We start from the raw sequence: 22,322 nt of genomic DNA on the forward strand, positions 1-22,322 counted from the left end.
GGCAGTCTGTTCTCACAATCCTGGCTCAGACTTGCCCTGCGAGCTCCTCTTAGCAGCTGTTGGGTGGTGAGGAGTCTTGTTTTCCCCTGATCCTCCCCCTCTCTCTGTGTACAGCAGCCTCTCGGGGGAGGTCAGCAGATCTCTTAGAGGAGCCGGTTCCCAGGCCCTGTGTTTTTGGCAGCTTGTGCATAGTAGTCAGAGAGGAGCTGGTCCCACTAGAGCACTCCCCTTCGCCACTCCCTTGGAATGGAAATAGGATGTTGGTGATGGGGAAGGCTCTGCGCCTCTTGAGCTTCATGCTTGGAGCCAGTAACTTCCTCTTTTAGTGGAGGCTCCTCCACTACCATCTTGGGTCCCCTGTCTTCGTGCAGCAGAGGGAAGGGAGCACATGGAATGTTCTTCCCCACAAGGAACAAAGAAGGACCACGGGGAGGAGGCACGAGGCATGAACAGACCAAGAATCAGTGCTGGATTCAGAATTCTGAAACGGTCTTCCCCTGCCTGTGCTGGAGGACTTTGGCATCCCTGACACTCTGCCTATGTGATGACACAAGCTTGCATCATGGCATTAAACAGTTGCCACCTGCTTCATCCTGAGGCACCCATGGAGACCTTTCTCCTGTTTCCTCTTTGGGATCCTGTATGATCACTTGTTTTCCCCGGGTTCCCAGGCACCTGGCCTTACCTGGATTCATGGGGAGAGAATAAAAGATACAGGACTCTTTGAAACTTCCTGGGAGAGGGACAGCACTTGGCCTCACCATGGGAGTGTATCCAGACTGACTATAACATAGGTTTGAAAAAGGGATAAGGAAGGGCTGATGTAGCTCAGTCATAGAACACTTGCCTAGCATTTTCAAGGCCCTGGGTTCCATCCCCAGTACCAAACATTCAATAAAAAAAATAAAAGAGCCGGGCGTGGTGGTGCATGCCTTTAATCCCAGCACTTGGGAGGCAGAGGCAGGCAGATTTCTGAGTTCGAGGCCAGCCTGGTCTACAAAGTGAGTTCCAGGACAGCCAGAGCTATACAGAGAAACCCTGTCTCGAAAAACCAAAATAAATAAATAAATAAATAATAAAAGAGAGAGGAGGCAGCACTGTTGGGCCTTGGGGACAGTTTCCTGGAGAGTAAAGATCGGGATGAGGCCACACACATGCTTCTCTTGCCCGAAAGGATAAAGTGGGCTGGGTGTGTCCATGAGGTTGATGAACAGATGTGAGGAGGCTGTACAGGCCACCACCTCTATTCAGGAAACTGACCAGCTGTTTCCTGCCAGTGGAGCTGTCTATCTTACTTACTGTATGTCTTTCTACAGACACCCCTGTCCTGGCAAGAACCAGAAGGTGAGCGGGCCAGCTTCTGCATGCACAAGCGGTCAGCATCGTGGGGCAGCACAGACCACCGAAAAGAGGTAAATGCCTTCTCCCTACACCGTCCATCTCCTGGTACTATATGACAGTTTTTTTTTTTTTTTTTTTTTTTTTTTTTTTTTTTTTTTTGGTTTTTCGAGACAGGGTTTCTCTGTATAGCCCTGGCTGTCCTGGAACTCACTTTGTAGACCAGGCTGGCCTCGAACTCAGAAATCCGCCTGCCTCTGCCTCCCGAGTGCTGGGATTAAAGGCGTGCGCCACCACGCCCGGCTTATATGACAGTTTTATCCTGAGGATAGCTACACCTCCATCCTCTCTTCTTCCTGCTAGCCTCCTTCTGAGGGGGTGGCTCTTCAACTGGCTCCCCGGCTTCTAGTAGCTTGGGTGTGTGGCCTCAGACCCTCTTGCTAGAGAAACTCCAGCCAGTGGCTGCGGGGGAGTCCAGCCTGCAGGTTGGGAGAGTCGTTTGCTTAGTTCCTTTGAGGCTGGACTCTGGTAAGTGAGTCAGAGACTGAAGGAAGACAGGGAGCAAGGCCCTGGCAATCAGGAGCCCCCAGCCTCATTTGCTACTTAACCATCCACCAAGTTTCCTTTTCAAAGAGAAAAACAATCCTGGGTTCCCAATACTTTTTCTTGGTCCTCCTCCCTCTGCCCCTGGGGAGGGCTGGAGGCCCTGACACCGAGGAGAGAAAGCCACAGGCTGGAATTCCAGGGCTTCTGAACCAGCTCCTTCTGACAAGTCCTGTGGCAGCTCCAAAGGAAAGGTCAACTTAGCAGGACTCACCCCTGACCCATTCACAGAGGGAAGTTGTTTCTGCCCTCGGTGGTCACGCTCAGAGCGCAGAGAAAACGCACAACCACTGGACTGTAAGCTTCAAGCCAAGTGAAAATGTAAAACATTCTCAAAACCTTAAATGGCAGAGTAAACACATTCTGCCTAGGAAGGGTGGAAAGTCCTAGTCTTTCTTCATGGTCGGATCGATCCCCAGCAGCAAGTCTAAAGGCAGGCACATCCTTGGGCTGGGAGATGCAGCCCAGGGCTAGTGCCCTCCTTAGCTTGGCTGAGGCCCTGGGTTCAGTCCCCAGCAGTGTGATTGCAAAGGGGCTGGAGAGGTGGCTGGAGAGGTGGCTCAGAAGTTAAGAATGCTCATTGCTGCTTCTGAGGTTCTGTCCCCAGCACCTATATGGTGGCACATAACCATCAGAAACTCCAGTTCTAGGGGACTCAGTGCCCTCTTTGACCTCCACAGACACCAGGCACACGTGCATGTAGGCAAGACACTCATACACATACACTAAATGCATTGAAAACAATAATTTAAAAAAGTAGTTTCTTAGCCAGGCAGTGGTGGTGCACACCTTTCGTCCCAGCACTTGAGAGGCAGAGGCAGGCAGGTCTGTGGCCAGCTGGATCTATGGAGTGAGTTCTAGGACAGCCAAGGCTACACAGAGAAACCCTGTCTCAAAAAACCAAAACCAATAAAACAAACAAATAAACAAATAAATAAAATATGCTTCTTCTTGACTGTCATCACAACTTTTATGGCAGTGAGCAGCAAATCTACTTTCTGAATTTCATTAGGCTCCTTCGCATTCATAAAATTCTGCATCCTGCTCAGGGTATAAAGGCCCAGAATTACAAGTGTGATGGGAATCATATTTCAAAAGTGGTTGTCCGTTTATTTGTTTGGTTTAGGGATTGTTGGTGGGGGACAGGGCAGGATATTGCTGTATAGCTTAGTCTGGCCTCAAACTAAGACTTGTGACTCAGCCTCCTGCGTCTGGATTATAGTAGGCTTGATCCTCCACCACTACAGAAATGCCTGTGGTACCCTATATTGTTACAGGGCCTGGGCGTCTCCCTCTTTTCTTGGTATAATTTACTTTTAAACGAGTGGGAGGATTGCATGTCCACACTCCCTGGTCGCAAGGTCTCTGGGATACTTGAGGAAATGATTCGAGAAACGAAAGGTTATTGATGCTCGGAAATGCCATGTTCAGTCAGGTATGGAGGCGAATGCCTATAATTCCAACCCTCAGGAGGCTAAGGCAGGAAGACTGCTGTGTTCAGGGCAGCCTGCGATACACAGAAGGAGACCTGCCTCAAGATAAGAAAAAAGAAAAATCCAGCCAAGTTAGAGAGATGGCTCAGCAGTTAAGATCATTCATTGTCCTGGGAAAGGACTAGAGTTCAGTTCCCAGCACCTATGTCAGACAGCTCACAGCCACATATATGTAACTCCAGCTCCAGAGGACCCGGTGCCTTGGTTTCTATGCTCACCTGCACATACCTGCACACATGCACACACACACACACACACACACACACACACACACACACACACACACACACAATTAAAAATGAGGCTTGAAAAAATTTTTTTAAATTTTTAGCTTTATTTTAAATGTATGAATATTTTGCCTACATGTGTGTCTATTACTGTATGCATGGTTAGTGCTCACAGAATTCAGAAGAGAGCATTAGATCCCCTGGAATCTGAGTTACAGATGGTTGTAAGCGACAGTGTGGGTGCTGAGACTCGAACTCAGATCCATAGCAAGAGCAGTAAGTTGCAAGTGCTCTTAATCACTAAGCCATCTCTCCAGCCTCCTGAAAATAATCCTTAAAAAAAAGAAAAGAGGCTGAAGAGATGGCTCAGTGGTTGAGAGCACTGACTGCTCTTCTGAAGGTCCTGAGTTCAGTTCCCAGCAACCACATGGTGGCTCACAACCATCCGTAATGAGATCTGATGATCTGATGCCCTCTTCTGGGGTGTCTGAAGACAGCTACAGTGTACTTACATATAATAAATAAATAAAATCTTTGAAATGAAAAGAAAAGGCTACACATTGCCCCCCACCTTTTTTGAGACATTGCCTTTTTTTTTCCCCCCAAGTACCCCCAACTGACCTGGAGCTTGTTAATGTAGACCAGGCTGGCCTGCAACTTATAGAGGTCTGTCTGCCTCTGCCTCCCAAGTGCTGGGATTAAACTGTATGCCACCATGCCTGCCTCATGCACTTAGGGGAAGGGTGTCCCTTACAGTCCATAACCATGATGCTGTATGTTCTCTGTTTGGAGTCTGACTCATCCAGGACACCAGCTTTCAAGCATCCTAACTCTGCGACCCTTTGATACGGTTCCTCATGTTGTGGTGACTCCAGCTATAAAACAATTTTTGTCGCTACTTCATAACTGTAATTTTGCTGCTGTTAGGAATGGTAATGCAAATGTCTGATATGTTACCCTCAAAGAGGTCGTGACCCACAGGTTGAGAACTGCTGATCTCTAGGGGAGGAATAGCAATTTAAAAAATCAGGTCTAGCAGCAGGGTATCTAGCTTAGTGGAACCTCTGGCTGTCATGGGTTAGCACCTTTGGTGTCCATGTCCCTTTTAGGTATCCTCAGGGACGGGGGCCTCACCTAGGGAAGGAACCAGGATACTCCAGCTTTGCCTCATGTCCTTTCTCCCCCATCTCTTCTGCTAGATCACCAAGTTGAAGCAGCAGCTGCAGAGGACAAAACTGAGCCGCAGTGGGAAGGAGAAGGAGCGGAGCTGCCCTGTCCAAGGGGACCATGCTGCGCTGGGAGCAGGGAGGGTATGCTGTCTCCCCTGACCTCCAGCTCCCCTGTCCTCCCTCATGGCAGGCTTCTGTGGCGATAGAGTTCTGTCTGGCTGTGCAGTACAGAGCTGCATAGATGCCTGTCAGAAGTTTTAGTCCAAAGTTGGGCTCTGCTGCATGGCCTTGGAAGGCCTCACTGTGCTTAGTGTCTTTCTCCTCTGTCTCAATAAAGGCAGTGACACTAGCAGCATCTTCCAGGTGTCTAAGCTCCAACTCCTGGAGAAATCCCCTCTGAATCAGTTTGTTGGCAATATCCAGTTGGGATTAAACTCTATGCCACCATGCCTGCCTCATGCACTTAGCGGAAGGGTGTCCCTTATAGTCCATAACCATGATGCTGTATGTTCTCTGTTTGGAGTCTGACTCATCCAGTACACCAGCTTTCAAGCATCCTAACTCTGAGTGAAGAAAAACGCTTTATGGACATGATCGTTCCCTCCAGTCATAGCTGATAACTGTTGGGGCTGAGTGCGGAGGGACATCATCTGATGGCTTCATTTGCCTCTCTGTAGGCATCCCTTCCCAGCCACCCCCCAGGACCCCCCGTCCTGCGACTCAGCCCTTGTCTGCACAGAAGCCTAGAAGGGCTCAACCAGGAGCTGGAAGAGGTGTTTGTGAAGGAGCAGGGTGAAGAGGAGCTGCTGAGGGTGAGTGGTGGCTGCCCCGACGGTACTGGCCGGCTGCTCCTGCACGAGGGCAGACGGCAGTGCCGCTCTTTGGGGACTCTCAGGCTGTGGCTCTGCAAGCAACAACATGTAAACACCACCTTCCAGAAGTACACAAATGGAGCGCATTTGTCTCAAGTGAACTTAAGCACGGGGGCAGCAGGGATAGGTGGGTGTCACTAGGGAAGGCCGTGTGGTAGGGACAGGCATGTTAACTCTTTGTCTTTGCTGTGACAAATACCCAACAAAAGCAGCTCAGGGAAGGGAGCACAGGCTGCCTCCCAGTCCCAGGTGTGACCCATTGTGGTAGGCAGTCATGGTAACAGCGTGAGGCAGAAGGTCAAGGGGCATCTGTGGCCATGACACAGAAAGCAGCGAGTGTTGGCCTCAGTTTGGGTTTTACTCTTTACTCAGTGTGGGACCCCTGCTGGGGATGGGGCTGTGTCTTTTACAGTGGCTCTGCCCAGCTCAGCTAACCTGATTCAGGGAGTGCCTCACAGACATGCTCAGAGACTGTTGCTGCTGGGATGTTAATGTCCATAAAGTTAGATTAGCCATCACAGATGAGCACAGAGAGGGCCCCTACCCTTACCCACACGTGCCCAGCTCACACTGCCTTACTTTCAGTCACTACGTCCCTCCCCGTGTCTCACTACTCACAGGCACCCATCAGTCCTTCATGTACAGTTGCCATATGCAGTCTTCCTCCACCCCATGCCCAGGCAGAATCACCAGCCGCCTCCTTTGCCATCTCGGGACATCTTTATATTGGCACAGTTCAGTTGGGGAATGTCAGTTGAGCTGTATGAACATAATTTTGATGCTCACAAGCTTCAGCTTGTTATTTCCCTACAGGCTAGTGTTTGTTTGTTTGTTTGTTTGGAGACAGGGTTTCTCTGTATAGCCCTGGCTGTCCTGGAACTCACTCTGTAGACCAGGCTGGCCTTGAACTCAGAAATCCGCCTGCCTCTGCCTCCCAAGTGCTGGGATTAAAGGCATGCGATACCACCACCTGGCTTGTTTGTTTATTTTTATGTGTTTGTTTGGTTGGTTGTTTTGAGACAGGGTCTCACTATGTCTGGCTGTCCTGGAACTCCATATGTAGACTAGTCTGTCTTGGCAGGAAGGTCTCTGTGGGTTCAAGAGCACTGAGATCAACTCAGAGATCTGGGTGCTGGCATTAAAGACATGTTCTACCACAGCTGGCTGCTGGCTGATTTTTCAATGGATGTATGGGTGATTCCTTATGCCCCTGAACACATGCACACACTAGTTCATTGGGAGACAAAATATCATCAAATATTTAAAAAGAAGGATGTGAGGTATTTAATGTATGAAAACCATCTGCACGTTTGTCCTGCAGTGGCTTATAGCATGTGTGATGTTCTGGTACCTTGGCCCTATTATGTCACCCTATGTATCAGTCACCTTTGTGTCCAAGAGCCTGTGTACATAGAGGGGCACTGATCACATCACACAAATGAACGTGACTGTAGAGAGGATTAACAAGTCTCGAGGAAAAAGAACAAAAGTACTCTGGGAGAAACAGTTTCTCCTAGACTGTAAGTTGTCAGGCTTAAGGAAGTGACATTCTTCTGTCCTCGAGGCTAAGAGAAAAGGTACAGGGAGACCCCTGAGGGTCACTGCAATGTCACAGGCCTGAGAAGACCCTGGACTGAGTCTCTTCTCTTTCCTCGTCAGATACTTGAGGTCCCTGATGGGCACCGTGCCCCAGCTCCTCCACAGAATAGCAGCTGTGACCATTCCCTCCTTTTGGAGCCAGGCAACCTGACCAGCTCTCCCTCCGTGCCACTGGCATCCCCCCAGCCTCCCAGCCAGGCCAGCCGTGAGGAGCACCAGGGTGCCACCGAGGAACTAGCATCCATCCACGGTAACAAAGGTAAGTCATGGAACCGGAGCACTAGAGCTGGCTCTGGGCTACAGCAGGGACTCCACTGATCTTTGCTGTGAAGCATTCAGGCCTAGCATTCTGAACCAACCAGCTCTGTGTGAGTCAGTTCTGCACACTATACCTGTGATAATAATGGTCCTTACAGCACTCTGACTCCATGTTTATATTATAAATTCTCTTACCCAAAAGAGCAACCTTTCCCATCCCTGTTATTTGGCTAAGGTTCAGGCTGCCAAGGTAGAAAGCTAGCCCATCTGTGTTCAAGGGTTCCCTTGACTCATATCCAGGAAGACCTTCAAGGCAGTTACAAATTAGATAAGAGAATATAGTCTCTTATTCAGGGTCCTGCATGTTTGACCCAGACTGATTCCACAAATTTTTGGTTCTAAATCCCTAGTTTCTACCATGTAGGACTTGGCTTTCTACTTAGAATAAGGCAGGAATCCTATTAACACCCAGTGTTAGAAAAAAACGGTTGCCCGCACCACCTGACTTGTTCATAGTAACCTCATGAGCTAGGCTGGTCAAGGGCATCATTTAACAATACACACAGGAAATAGACAGCACAGAATGGGAAGGAAGAAGTATAAGAGAAACACAGATAAAGTCAATATTTGCAGCCTAGGCAAAGTGCAGTCACAGGATGGAAAGTGAGAGAAATGTTATCCTCTGAGTGGGGCAGAGTCAAGGTTGCTTCTTGGAGTTAATACAGGAGTCCTCTCTGCAAGGAGGGGCTAGCTTTCCAAAATAAAGAAGGGATGAAGCTATGGTGCTCCTTGGCCAGGGCACTGGCCCCAGGAGAAGGCAGAGGACAGCAGGTATTTCCTTTATGTCAGAGGTCCAGGCATTCTCTTTGCTCCTGGGAATACAGGATTACAAGGAATCTTCTCCATCAATTCAGCAAGTTTTGTCCCCTCTTGTGGTGCTACTGGAATAGGACCCATGGCCTCATACTGTTTAACAAGTGCTCTACAGCTGAGCTACAGCCCCCATCTCCAGTGGTGTAGCATGAAACACAGCAGCCCAAATAGCAGCGCTACCCAGCCCCGTGGTACAGAAGGCTTGAGCTAAGGAGAGTAGAGGTTTTCCTTGGTCTCCACTGACTCAGCCCTGCTCTCTCTCTAGCCTCCTCTCCAGGCAACCCAGCCTTCCTAGAAGATGGCAGTCCGTCTCCAGTCCTTGCCTTTGCTGCTTCCCCTCGGCCCAATCACAGCTACGTCTTCAAACGGGAGCCCCCAGAAGGCTGTGAGAGAGTGCGTGTGTTTGAGGAGGCCACGTGAGTGCATCCCATGGATGAAGCATGGGAGGGAGGGAGGGAGGGACACTATGGAAGGGGAGCCCGTGTTGTCCCACTGTTCAGGTCCTTCTTCAGTCTCCAGTCTCTCCAGTCTAGAGAGTCTAGAGGTTGTCAACATCAGACGATCGGTCTCGCAGATTTTCCATGATCAAACTTGTTGACATTGCCTACTCTGAGCACTTAACTCTTTGCTTATCATTATCTCCATAGAAACCTGCTTTCTGCCCACACGCCAGCCACAAGCGCAGCGGGAGCTGGAAGGGAAAGAGATCTGAAACTTAAGCCTTTTTGTTCCTTCTATTTTTTTTTTTAACCATCCCTGGGGAAAGTGTGAGGACTTGCTAGACCATGATGGGGGGTAGAGGGGAGAGTGTGAGGACTTGCTAAACCATGATGGGGAGGGGAGGGGGGAGGTGCAGAGGCAGAGACAGAGAGACAGAGAATGAATATGAATGAGCGAGAGAGAAAATGAACATACCAGTATTTCTTTACCCACTGGCTGTTCAGTTCCAGTGTTGTAAACTTCCAGGGAGAAATTTCTAATTCTTGCAAGAAAGAACTTTGGAATATTCTCAAGTCATATTGGACGGTTCAGGAGCCAGACACTGATCTCTTTACCATCCGTGTGGGGTTTGACCATGGCCTTTCCTGAGTCCACCCCAGTCCCCTTTGTAGGCCTGAGAGAGCTTGCTCTATTTTCTCCTGCAGCTTTATATTCGTTTAGGCAGATTCACACTGGAAGTTGTGGTTTTGATAGCAGCCAGGAAGTTTAGTCATGGTGTGGGAGTAAAGATTTGGCTAGGTCTGGGTTTGGGCATTGAGGGCACCATTTGTATCTCAGCTGAGGGAGAAGACAACCCATGGGAGTGGGCGTTTTGGAAAAACAAACCCACTGTCAGCAGGTCTTCGTTACCATTCCCACTGCTGCCTGGTGTTCTCCTGACTTCTGGTCCTCTGAGGCACTGTGGAGGAAAAAGGTTTTGTTCTGCAAATTATGCAGGCTTGTAGCTTTCCTCCCTCTCCCATAGAGGCAGGTAGAAGTGAGGCTGTGACTGGTCCTCATTCTGTCACAGGCTCATGAAGCTAGAGCAGTCTCCCTCCCAGTCATCTCTGCTAGCTTCCCACTCTGTGTTAGACCTTTAAGGAAGGTGGTGTTGATCAGTTATTTCCTAAGAAGTCCTGGGCTTTCTTCACGTCAGCAACTTTCCTCCTGGGAAGCTCCTGATGGGTAGGAAGCTCCTGATGTCCCTAGCCCAAGAGACATTTTTAGTTGTCATAACTAGGGAGAAAGGGACATGATCGTGCTGATAGCTAGTTGGTACAGTCCAGGGATGCTGTTAAATGTCCTGTGACTTGTAGGGAAGTGTTCTCTACCATGATCCCTGCAGCAGGAAATCATTCAACTTTGGATGTGAATAGGGTTAAGGCTGAGAACCATGCTTCAGGCAAAACCCACCACAGCAGCAATGAGACCCGAGGGGCCTCAAAAGTGGCAGAGCTTTCCAGGTTTTGACCAGGTTACTGTCATTTTGAGCAGGAACCCAGCTCCCCAGAAGCCCTGCTGAGGCAGTCACCCTTCCAGCTCCCCAGGCACCCTGCTCAGGCAGTCCTCCTTGCTTCGCTGGCTATTTTTCTTGCACTTATGTGTCTGTGTCTCTCTCCATTCCTCAGGTCCCCAGGTCCTGACTTGGCCTTCTTGACTTCCTGTCCTGACAAGAACAAAGTCCATTTCAACCCGACTGGCTCCGCCTTCTGCCCTGTCAGCTTGATCAAGCCCCTCTTCCCCAGTATGGGCTTCATCTTCCGTAACTGCCCCTCCAGCCCTGGCTCCCCTCTTCCCACTGCCAGCCCCAGGGCACCTCGGAAGGGTCCAGAAGCTTCCAAGGCCTCCTCGCTGCCATCTGAGCCATGGCAGCGCAGCCCACCATCGGAAGAGTCTGTGCTTTTCCAGAGCTCCTTGGTAGTCTGAGTCCCCCAGGCCCCTACCACACTTTACCATGGAGACTAGTGCCTTGGTGGCAAGCTCTTTGTTAGCTTCCCAAGCTGGGGGATGGAGGAGCCCTTCCTTCCCTCTTGGCCTTTGAGCACTTTCCTTTATTGTGTCAAAGCCCCAGGTCCTTTGGTGGACATCAGCCCTCCACAGGGAGGAGACTTACCTCCTCCACCAGCAGCAGGCAGCTCACAACTTACACTTGTGTACCTGCGGTTTCCCTCACCTGCCAGAAGGTCTTGAATCTTCTAGCCCAGGGTGTGAGTCCAGATGACTTATAAGAGGCTCTTGTCATGGAACAGTTGGCTGTGGCTAAGAGAGGGGAGGTGCCACAGGCTTCCTGACAGCTCCACTCTAGAGACACAGAAAGGCAGACCAGATGCCTCCCTCCTAGAGGAGTTGACCAGAGTGGCCCTCAGGGCCAGAACACTTGACCAATCAGCTGTTGGCAGGGGACCATGAGATTTCCCAAGTGGCATTTTCATCTCAGTTTTACCCTGACTAAAGATTGTCTTAGGGGAATCCCAACCCAAAGTGAATAGTGGGAAGAGGGGTCTGGCATTCCTTCAGGGGGCATGCAGCAGCCCCGTACTCGCCACCTGCCCCAGGGGGCATGAGCAGCTCCATGCCCTCTACCCACCCCAAGGTTGGGTTGAATTAGAAAAATGCCTATTTTTCTTGTATCGATGTAGAAACTCTATTTTCTCCCAAAGACACTATTTTTGCAGCTATTTGAAGTTTGTATATTTTCCGTATTGCAGAGCTTACACAAAATTGAAGAATGTTAATGTTCAAGGTTTCATATCTTGTGTTTAGAGGTTATTGTGGTTTTTGTTTGTTTATTTTTTGCAGATCTTGATTTTAATAGACCAAATAAATATGTATTCCAGCAGTTTGGGTTTTCTGAATACCTGGGATGGGAGGAGTGAAGTAGAGTGGAAGGTATTGTATCCATCACTGTATCCTGTCTTCAAGAGAAGGAACTTCCATTTAACATACAATGGTCTAGTTGCTGTATGGATGGGCCTTGCTAGAGACTTTTCACAAAGACACATTAACATGACATCTTGTGTAGAATGGAGAATGTGATGTGTCCTGCAAGTGGACATGGAAGTCACTAGGGAAGCGGCCCATTCTAATAAGAGTCCCCCAAAAGCTCCTGAGCGTCAGTGGACTTGAGAGAGAATGTGAATACAACTGAAGGGAGACAGTCTGGCATTTCAGGGACTCCTTGTACTTGCAGGGAAAATGAGACTAGGAAATGGCTTGTAGCTGGAGCAGCATTAAGGCAGTAGCTACCATGCCTATCTGTGTGCCAGTGAGTACCCAAGGCAAGAGTGTGCAGCCTTGGACACAGAAACCATCCTTGTCCTTTCATAGCCTCTCAGATGTAAGAGCTCTTAGATGTTTGAGCAAAGTGGGAATCACCATCCCAACATTCTGTTAGTGCGTGGAACTTATGAAGCATTTCAGCAAAAGGCATTTCCATTCTACTGGGGGGAATACAGTGGTGCAATCATATCTGTCTCAGAAGACTTCAGGAACGCCCACCCCCCATCCCCCGAGCGCAGGTCAGGCTATCCCAAGTACTATCACCAGCAAACCAAATGAGAAGATGTAAGAGAATGTCATTGAAAATATGACAACCGGGCTGGTGAGATGGCTCAGTGGGTAAGAGCACCCAACTGCTCTTCCGAAGGTCCGCAGTTCAAATCCCAGCAACCACATGGTGGCTCACAACCATCCGAGATCTGACTCCCTCTTCTGGAATGTCTGAAGACAGCTACAGTGTACTTACATATAAATAAATAAAATCTTTTAAAAAAAAAAAAAAAAAAAAAAAAGAAAATATGACAACCGTTGGGGTGAGAGAAGAACCATTCTGTGAGTGAAGGAATATCCAAACAGCTTTTTCTAAAAAGACTGTACCAAGTCAGGGAGTAAGGATTGGCACCCTGACCCACTTCACAGCTGGTGCTTCCTAACCAAAGAACCCCCCTGCTGGTTATCACCATTGATCTCACCTGAGGAGACTCAGCCAGGTGGTGGCGGCGGCAACCGCACACATCTTTAATTCCAGCACTTAGGAGGCAGAGGCAGGTGGAGCTCTTGAGTTCAAGGCCAGCCTGTCTACAGAGAGTTCCAGGACAGCCAGTGAAATCCTGTCTTGGAAAAAAATAAAAAACACATGGGGAAACTCAACCCAGGTCAAGTGAATTGTTTGAGGTCCCAGTTGGAAAATAAAAGGCAGAAGTGGAATCCAGACTCACTGTTTGGTTCCCTGGAAGTGTCTGTCTGCTGATTCACTAGAATAAACCAAAGGCCAAGAAAGTAAACGTATAGTGACTCCCAGAAGGAGACACCAGGAAAGGGACAGACCCTATTTTCTCTTAGTCCTCCTAGCCTTGAAAGATGTCTGGCTTGTCCCCAAAGCCTTAGTGAGTCAGGTCCCCAGTGATGGGTGTGGTGCTGCCTGCCTTTCCTTCCTTTGCCTGAGGACGTGCCAAAGGAGCAAGCCTGCTTAGAGGAAAGCAACCCAAGACCCACAACTGCTTGACAATTGGGACTGTTATTAGGTAGGGGACTTGGTGACCTGGTGTTAAGTCTTGCTTTTGCAATTCTAGCAAAGCAGGTGAAGACCCAACTGTTAAATCAGGGAGAAGTCCATGGATGAGACCAAAAATAGGAAGAGGTGTGGTGTGGTGTGGTGTGGTGTGGTGTGTGTGTGTGTGTGTGTGTGTTGCTTCATTGGAGAGTTGGAAGGTCTTGAAGAAAATTTACTTAAGAAGTTGGAAGGGAGCCAGGCAGTGGTGGCGCACTCCTTTAATCCCAGCACTTGGGAGGCTGAGGCAGGCAGATTTCTGAGTTCGAGGTCAGCCAGGTCTACAGAGTGAGTTCCAGGACAGCCAGGGCTACACAGAGAAACCTGTCTCGAAAAACCAAAAAAAAAAAAAAAAAAAAAAAAACACTCGGAAGGGAGGTAAAGAGAAAAGGATTGTAAATTCAACATTATTCTACATAGCAGATTCGAGGACAGCCTGCGCTACATGTGATTATGTCTTTTGTTGTTTTTTAAAAGGCATTTCAATAAATTGAATTTTTCACCTCGAAGAGGTGAGGAAATACGATTAGAGTTGAGAAAATATGATGACTAATACTCCAAACTTGCACAGCACACTTAACAGTTTATAAAACACTTTGGTAAACCTTAGCTCATTTAATCCTCACACCGTTCAATGAGTGACAGGGTGGTTATTACTAATTACCCCTCGTTTGCAGAGCGAGAAAACTGTAGCTCGGAATTTAAGCAACACGTGATGTGCTGCCTCTAAGTGATAAGAGCCCTGACCTATCACAGAGCCTGCCCGGTGGCTCCCTGCCCAAAGAAGAGGACCTGGACTTCTTAGCCAGGTCTTGAACACAGGGTAGACAGGGTTGGAGTCGCTAACGTTGGGCAGCGGCTAGAGGGCGCTACGGCTCTATGAAGCGTTCTTGGCGTTAGGACCCAGCCGAGGCCTGACAGCCAACTGCAAAAAAAAAAAAAAGCCTTTAATTCTCTTCTGGCCTCACCGCCTCTTTCTCCGCCCATCTGTCTATTTTCGCTCTGCGGAGCCAATTGATAACATCCACATACTTATACGTCATCACTATACGCCGCGTAATCGCCTAGGCCTCCCCACCGAGCTCCAGCTTGTAGATGTCCTCGGCGTTGCCTGATCGGAAAAACCTAAAAGAGGAGACAATAACCTCGATATGGCTGGCTTTCCTGGCCACCAGGAATGGAGCCAAGATCTTAAAGCCTTCCTTCTTTCCTAGAACGCTCCTGCCGGGGCAGGAGGCATTTCCCTCTCGGAAGCTCTGAGCTGGCATATCTGGAGGTAGCTGCTCCGGCCTACGAGCCGGCGGTCGCACGCAGCTCCTATGAGGTCCCTGCCGCCGGCCGGCGATGTCCGCCTGGAGCTTTCGCCTTCGCCGCCGGTACCGCTACCTGCTCTGAACGGATCTTCGGCCGACTCGTCCGTGCGTCTCATGGCCGCTAGTAGATCCCTGGTGCCTGATCGGCTGCGCCTGCCGCTCTGCTTCTTGGGTGTCTTTGTCTGCTATTTCTACTATGGGATCCTGCAGGAGAAGATGTGAGCAGACCCTTGAGGGGGCAGGACTCCTAGCATCCCCCAGCCAGGGCCGGAATTCAGTCTCCACCATCCATTTTACGGTCTAGTCTTCAGGCTTCCTGTGTCTGGTACAGGGTTTTCTCTTCTCCGGCTCGGCCCTCTGACCTTTTTTTGCACCCTGCTATTATACATTGCTAGCTGAGCATCCTTGTAATTCTAAAATTTCAGGGCCGGCCTCTGGAGTTTTAGAACGCGATTTTTTTTTTCCCTTTAGATATTTTTACTTTTGTTGATTCCAAGAGTGCTCCGTGACCTGAGCCAGGTCTTATTTTATTTTATTTTTAGAAAGCCCCGAGGTGTTTGCAGACCGTTAATCTTCTTGCTCTGGGTCTTGCCTTTTTTTTTTTTTTTTCTCCTACGGGGGATACTTTTGTTCAGCTGTCTTGACTTTTTTTTTTTCTCCTACCTGTGTCCTTTACGGATATTTTTTCCTTAGGCTATGGTAGCAGTAGGTTGGCGTCTACTGTTTAGACTTAGTTTTTAGGCTTAAATCAAATCGTCTCCTTTGGGTAAATGAGCTCAGTAATCCTTCCTAACTCTAACTACACCCACAAAAGCATGATACTTCCAAAGCTCTCAGTGGATCTGAACATACTTGATGCCACCGAGTAGCACACACTAATTGCTTTTTTATGTGTTTCGTCTTAGCACAAGAGGGAAGTATGGAGAAGGACCCAAACAGGAGACATTCACCTTTGCCTTAACTTTGGTTTTCATCCAGTGTGTGATCAATGCTATGTTTGCCAAGATCTGTGAGTACCTCATAGTAATTTGTTGGGCTCACTCTCCTTCCTCCCATATTCTGGGCATAGACGTGGATTCATCTTTAAAAATCAAAGTTTTCCCTACCTCCACACCCTTGAGTATTTAAACAGCTTCTCTACAGACTGTAAAACCAATGGCTGTGAAATGAGATTAAAATATTAGGCCTCTAAATTATACCAACTTTTTAGTTGGAGACGACTGGGCCGTCTATATTCCAAATCCCCATTGAAAGCCCTTAGAACATTTTCCCCTTTATCCCTTTGACTTCGCTTTGTGTGTCAGCTTCAAACATGTCTTTGTTCCTGTCAGTAGAGTTAAGCCATCCTTTCTTGAACTCAGTGAATCTCTCCCTCCACTCAGCATGTGGTTGTGTTAGGCTTAAGGGGAACTGGGACGATGAATAATTTTCAGAGATTTCCCAGCTTAAGAGGATAGAAATAGCGGTCTTACTTGACAGGCAAGTTCCTTTCCTATGGCCTCAACTTTTTGCTTAGTGGTCCATCCTTGCCCCACCGGGTTTCTCTTGTATGTTTTGTTTGTTTTTGTTTTATTTTTTGTCTTCTCCCAGTGATCCAGTTTTTTGACACTGCCAGGGTGGATCGCACTCGGACCTGGCTCTATGCTGCCTGTTCTGTCTCCTATGTGGGTGCCATGGTCTCCAGCAACTCAGCCCTGCAGTTTGTCAACTATCCAACTCAGGTGAAACCTCAGGGTGAGATGAGAGTTGGCTCAGAAATTGTGTGGACAGGACTAAGGGGATCTTCCCTCCTCTTCCCCTCAGGTCTGTGACTTAAAGGAAACAATCCTAGAAGGCTAGGGAGTGAGCTCAGTTAGTAGAGCTGGCTTAGCATGCGTGAAGACCTGGGTTCCATCCCCAACACTGCATGAGCGAGGCATGGTGTCACATGCCTGCCTGCAGTCCTTGTACTTGGGAGGTAGAGGCTGGAGGGTCAGAATCAGAGGCTCATGATCATGTTCTGCTGTAGCAGTGTATCCAGTTCAAAGCCAGCCTGGGCTACTTGAAACTATGTTCAAAACAAAACAAACCTTGAAACTATGTTCAAAATATAAATAAATAATAGGAAAAAAGAAAGAAACACTCAAAGCAGAGTATGCTTGAGAAAGAGTTTAGGACCTAGAGTTGGGTACAGGTTGGGTTTGGCCATGATAGGGCTGCCTCCTGAGACCAAGCTGTGGGGTTGAGGGCCAATGTTGTCGCCTCTGAATGTAGCAGCGACATCCTTCCTGGGACCCCACAGATGCTCAGAAGTTATTTGCTCACTTTTATTTCAGGTTCTCGGTAAATCCTGCAAGCCAATCCCAGGTAAGCCGAGATGGTGAACTCGGGCTTCCTCTTTCTCCCCAAGTGACTCTGGGTGGCACCATCCCGTCGGAGGTCTCCCTAGTGTCTTTCCTGTCGCCGGTGTTGCTTCCTGTGGTGTGCACAGGCCAAGTGGGAGCGAGAGGCTGACCTTGCCTGCCTTGTGTCCTCAGTTACTGTAGTGTCCCCCGTGTTTTCATTATCATCACACACCCAGAATCCCGTGCGGGCCAGCTACCTCTTCCTTTCAGTGTCTGGTGTCCCCTCCCTTGTCCTCCGCCCTTCCCAGGTCCTTCCTGGACCTTTGACTTTTGTCCCCTCCCTTCCCCACCTGTGCACTACTCACACCCTGTTGCTCAACCATCTTTATCTGGGTGCCAGCCTGACACCCCTCCCACCTCACCCTCGGTAGGGCTTCTTTCTCAGACGTTTCTCCCTCAGTCTTGACATGGCTCTCAGGAAGAGGGTGCTGGGGTCACTGAGACCAGTGGGACTTGAGTTTCACTGTCTTGTTTGCTTGTCTCTCTGTAGTTATGCTCCTGGGAGTGACGCTCTTGAAGAAGAAGTACCCGCTGGCCAAGTACCTGTGTGTATTGCTAATTGTGGCTGGCGTGGCTCTTTTCATGTATAAGCCCAAGAAGGTGGTTGGAATAGAAGAGCACACTGTTGGCTTTGGAGAGCTTCTTCTGGTATGCAGTCCTATTTTGAAGGCAGCCTTTTCTAGCAGATTCTACCAAGGACAGCCCTTAACAAGGCAGGCAGAAAGCCAAGGGAGGGCGTGTTGTCCCTTGACTCCTTCCTGTTGCTGGTCTTTGTTGAAAGGTCCCTGGCTCTGCTATGGCCACAACAAGGAGCCTGAAATATTTAGCCATAGCTAAGGAAGCTCTCCTGGAGAAGAGCTCTCTGAGGTCTGTGTCTAGATCCCTGTGTGAGCTCAGAGATACCCGAGAGCTGAGGAGGAAAGGATGCAGTGTGCGTCCCTGGGTTTCCAGGCAACACAGAAGCCAGACTTGAATGAACGACAGTTGTCATTTAGTGTTAGGCCCTGTCCCAAGTGCTTCACATCGTCGCTGATTTACAACAGTATTCTAACACAGTGTTACCTCCATTTTATAAGTGAAGAAACTGAGGGGAGGCTAACTCACTTGATCACTCACTTGATCACTTAAGTGGCAGGGTTCCAGGCCAGGCAGTCTGATCACAGAACCTAGGCTCTGGAGTATAGTTCTCGCCATCCCCCTCCCCCCCCAACCACCTTTTGAGACAGAATTTCTGTGTATAGGCCTGGCTGGCCTCAAATTTTAAAGATCCGCCTGTCTCTGCTTCCCGAGTGCTGGGATTAAAGGCGTGCGCTACTACTACCGTGCTGGAACACAGTCCTTACTGAGCCAGAAAGCTAGCCTGCGGATGAAGCAGCCCTTGCCCAACTCCCTGGTTCAGTCCCTGTGCACCAGCTTGTAGGCTTTGACACTGAGAACTGGTGGGCTTCCTGCTCTACTCTGATGACAGCCCCATTGTGACCAGTCTGGTGCCTGCCACGAAAGAGGCTGGCACAGTCTTTTTTTTGTTTTATTTTTTTGTTTTTCGTGACAGGGTTTCTCTGTTTAGTCCTGGCTGTCCTGGAACTCACTCTGTAGACCAGGCTGGCCTCGAACTCAGAAATCTGCCTGCCTCTGCCTCCTGGGTGCTGGGATTAAAGGCGTGCACCACCACGCCCGGCTGGCACAGTCTTTCTACCCCTGCACCTGACCGTAGGCAGGGTAATTCTGAGGACTCTGTCCAGGGCTGTGGAGGCACCCTGCTGGCCAGCTCACTGCCGGCTGCTCTTCTTCCTTTCCCAGCTCATGTCTCTGACCCTGGATGGACTGACAGGTGTTTCCCAGGACCATATGCGGGCTCATTACCAAACAGGTTCCAACCACATGATGTTGAACATCAACCTTTGGTCCACGTTCTTGCTTGGTGCTGGTAAGGAGCCATTGTGCTGTTCTGTGCACAGATCACCAGAGGGCAGACTCCTCTCATCCAGTTATCCCTAGCTTGGCTTCCAGTTGTTAACTTCCTTGCAGGCCAAGAGCCCCACTTAATTCCAAAATGTCCTACTGTCTAATGCCTGAGAGACCTTCCTGGAAAGACCAGTGCTGGCAGTATCTCTCCTCTCCCTATTACTAACACTGTAGGGGTAGACATGTTCCAGCAGTCGAGAAGCACACGGTGAAACACACAGAGATAATTAGGAACAGTCTTTCTCATGAGGTAGACAAGACATGAGTATAGTGCTCGCCGACTTACGAGGGCACTGAATGGAGGTTACAGATGACGGCCTTTGCTTTGGAGACGTCTGAGCACACGTAGAAAGTATTTTTCATGTAACACACTGGGATAACGGAGAAGACTGTTGGTGCTAGAGGTGACCGATTCCCGGAGCTTCCTTGAGCTGCAGACCTGTGGGTCACTGTCTGCAACATCTAAGGATGCCTGCGTTTGATCACTATTTAAATTGCTGGTTTGGTTTTGTTTTTAAAGATTTATTTCTTTTATGTACACTGTCTTCAGACACAGAAGAAGAGGGCATTGGATCCCATGACAGATGGTTGTGAGCCACCATGTGGTTGCTGGGATTTGAACTCAGAGCCTCTGGAAAAGCAGCCAGTGCTCTTAACCACTGAGCCATCTCTCCAGCCCACTGGCTTTCGATTTTACTTTCGTTTTTCTGAGGCATTTTCTCACTCTAGTTCAGGCTAACCTAAAACTCACAATCCGTACAGTCTCAGCTTCCCAGACTCTGAGATTATAGACCCAAGCCAAATATACCCACCATCAGTCACTTTGGCAGAAGAAAACCATTAACTTCGAAGCCTTTCTTGGAAAATCAAGTTGGTTTCTGTAACTAGATAAAAGTTTGAGAAAGATGCATACCAGGCCAGAATAAACTCCACACATGGTTCCTCCCCCCAGCTGCCCTCAGGGTGTTTAAGCAGGGCTGCGTGCAGTGTGCGGGTAAGCATAAGACACGCAGGTCACCTCTTCTCTTTTTAGGGATCCTGTTTACTGGGGAGCTCTGGGAGTTCTTGAGCTTCGCCGAGAGGTACCCGACCATCATCTATAACATCCTGCTCTTTGGCCTGACCAGTGCCTTGGGTCAGGTGAGGTCCTTGGAGGAGGCAGCTTGGCTTCCCTCCTATGTGGTTCAGAAAGAATGGCTGGGAGCAGAGGGGAGCAGTTAGCCCTGGTATGGGTGGCGACCTCAGGGCTGTGCTCAGTCTCACTCTGCTTCTCTTTTTAGAGCTTTATCTTCATGACAGTCGTGTACTTCGGTCCCCTGACCTGCTCCATCATCACCACAACCCGGAAGTTCTTCACCATCTTGGCTTCTGTGATCCTCTTTGCCAACCCCATCAGCTCCATGCAGTGGGTGGGCACCGTGCTGGTTTTCCTGGGTGAGTTCTACCCAGAGCAAATGCCTGTAGGGGCCACAGAGGGAAAGCAGCAGAGACTTACCTTGTTATTTTAGAGGAAACTTTCCTAAAGGAGAAAAGGAAGCATTCTTTGTGATGCGGCCTCCCTCCTGTGCATTCCATCTTAGTGATGCCCTTTAATGTCATGGGCATTCAGGATCCTGAGTGGGACAAAGTATGGTATTTACTCCCCTGCTAACGTGTGTGTGTCTGTGTCTGTGTGTCTGTGTCTGTGTGTCTGTCTGTCTGTCTGTGTTTATAGGCAAGCTATAAACAGCTGGCGAATTTTGATTCTGATTTTTCTTTTGGTGTTGGTGTGTGTGTGTGTGTGTGTGTGTGTGTGTGTGTGTGTATGTATGTATATGTGTCTGTGTGTGTGTGTGTTTGTATGTGTCTATGTGTCTGTATATGTGTGTCTATGTATATGTGTGTGTGTCTGTGTGTGTTCCCAGTGTCTTGGTGACTTGTCATTTGTTGGCATTCTCTTGTCTTTGAGGAAGCTATATACAACTAGTCATCCAAAGTGTGTTATGCCCAAAACTGGGCACAGTGATGCCCACCTTTAATCCCAAAACTTGGGAAGCAGAAGCAGACAGAAAGGTCTCTATTTACAGAGTGAGTTCCAGGAAGCTAAATCTATGTAGCGAGACCTTGTCTCAAAACAAACAAAAACAAAACAAAGTTGGCTGCATCTAAAGCCACACCTTAGGGAAGCTAAGCTGACTTCCTTAGGCCATTGGCAGGCTTCACGTCCTCCTGTGGAATTTAAGTAGCTTTTCTCCTTTCCATAGGTCTCGGTCTTGATGCCAAGTTTGGGAAAGGAACAAAGAAGACCTCCCACTAGGAAGAAAGAGGCTTCCTCTACTCCAGAAACACTTAAATTATTATCTCGAACAGTGGCATCTTGGGAAAATGGACTCGGGTCATGATAAGGGATTGGGTTCCAATCTTTTTATAAAAAAAAAAAAAAAAATCAAAGGAAGCAAGATGGAATATTCTAAACAAAGTGCTTAGGGTTTAACAAGATGTGTTGCTAATTTCTGATTTTGCACAAATAAAGAGAAGAAAGGCAAGCTGGAAGTGCGAGACCCTGCTGCTGCTCGCTGGGCTGGGCTGGGCTGGGCTGGGTGAGACTGGGTGGTGAGACTCCCCCCCCTGGAGTGCACAGAAGTGTGTGTGAGCAGGGGGAGCTCTGGGAGTTGGCAGGATTGAGCCAGCAGCCTCTGTTCCCACAGGCGAGCTCTAAATATGCTGAGACAGGTGGCTGGCCCTGAGAGCCAGGGGATGTAAAATCACTTCAAAGCACGGAGGCAAAATGAGTTGCCAAAAAAAAAAAAAAACCCGAAAGGTGTGTTCTCAAGGAACACCTTGAGGTTGAAGTGGGCCCAGGGCCTTAGAATCTGCTGGCTTTTGTCTTGTTCCCCACTGCCACCCCTCAGCCAGAACTTAACCCAGAACCTGTGCGTGAATCATGAACATGTTTCCAAGGCTCCTGAGCATGCTTTCCCCGACTTCTCCCTCCCCCTCCCCTGTCCACCAGGCCCTCCGGGGAGCCTGGATTCATTCCTCTATTCCCCTACCCCCTTCGGCAGAAGAATCTCAGTTCTCTGCCGTTCTAGCGTGCCAAGGTGTCACCATGCCAGCTTCTGCCTGTTGAAAAGGACGCTGGCGGAAGGCAGGGTGGCTGAGTCCTGGCTCAGAGCAGCTGTCAAGTGCTCTGGGTGGTAAGGGGGTTGGGGGGAGAAGG

At 49.0% G+C, this 22,322-nt stretch overlaps 2 protein-coding genes across 10 annotated transcripts in view; both read left to right on the forward strand.

Moving 5' to 3' along the window:
• Positions 1–11,751, forward strand: part of Fam117a (family with sequence similarity 117, member A) — a 44,855-nt gene extending 33,104 nt beyond the window's left edge. For all 6 annotated transcript variants that reach the window (NM_172543.4, XM_006532835.3, XM_006532837.3 and 3 more), the window contains 6 exons: positions 1,317–1,412; positions 4,861–4,971; positions 5,508–5,642; positions 7,362–7,560; positions 8,698–8,848; positions 10,541–11,751. In NM_172543.4, the coding sequence (NP_766131.2) occupies positions 1,317–1,412; positions 4,861–4,971; positions 5,508–5,642; positions 7,362–7,560; positions 8,698–8,848; positions 10,541–10,838 (990 nt within the window). In that variant the 3' untranslated portion in view covers positions 10,839–11,751. The remainder of the gene's footprint in view (positions 1–1,316; positions 1,413–4,860; positions 4,972–5,507; positions 5,643–7,361; positions 7,561–8,697; positions 8,849–10,540) is intronic.
• Positions 11,752–14,734: 2,983 nt separating this feature from the next.
• Positions 14,735–21,655, forward strand: Slc35b1 (solute carrier family 35, member B1). 4 transcript variants are annotated; one of them, NM_016752.3, is made up of 9 exons: positions 14,735–14,992; positions 15,680–15,783; positions 16,365–16,495; positions 17,090–17,120; positions 17,649–17,806; positions 18,959–19,085; positions 20,157–20,263; positions 20,404–20,557; positions 21,367–21,655. In NM_016752.3, the coding sequence occupies exons 1-9, from the start codon at positions 14,889–14,891 to the stop codon at positions 21,417–21,419; spliced, it is 969 nt and encodes a 322-aa protein (NP_058032.3). In that variant the 5' UTR covers positions 14,735–14,888; the 3' UTR covers positions 21,420–21,655. The 4 variants fall into 4 exon arrangements, with proteins under 4 accessions (NP_058032.3, NP_001344726.1, XP_006532049.1 ...); NM_001357797.1 differs by having other exon boundaries at positions 16,390–16,495; XM_006531986.3 differs by having other exon boundaries at positions 14,749–14,992; positions 16,365–16,508.
• The last annotated feature ends 667 nt before the right edge of the window (positions 21,656–22,322 follow it).

This window comes from Mus musculus, chromosome 11, assembly GCF_000001635.26.
Source record: "Mus musculus strain C57BL/6J chromosome 11, GRCm38.p6 C57BL/6J".
Classification (NCBI taxonomy): domain Eukaryota; kingdom Metazoa; phylum Chordata; class Mammalia; order Rodentia; family Muridae; genus Mus; species Mus musculus.

Excerpts from the sequence above, each read along its gene's own strand:
- Slc35b1 (NM_016752.3), top strand. The coding sequence starts at position 14,889 with ATGGCCGCTAGTAGATCCCTGGTGCCTGATCGGCTGCGCCTGCCGCTC. Across the intron at positions 14,993-15,679 it reads GGGATCCTGCAGGAGAAGAT|CACAAGAGGGAAGTATGGAG; the intron begins GTGAGCAGACCC and ends GTTTCGTCTTAG. Across the intron at positions 20,264-20,403 it reads TGACCAGTGCCTTGGGTCAG|AGCTTTATCTTCATGACAGT; the intron begins GTGAGGTCCTTG and ends TTCTCTTTTTAG.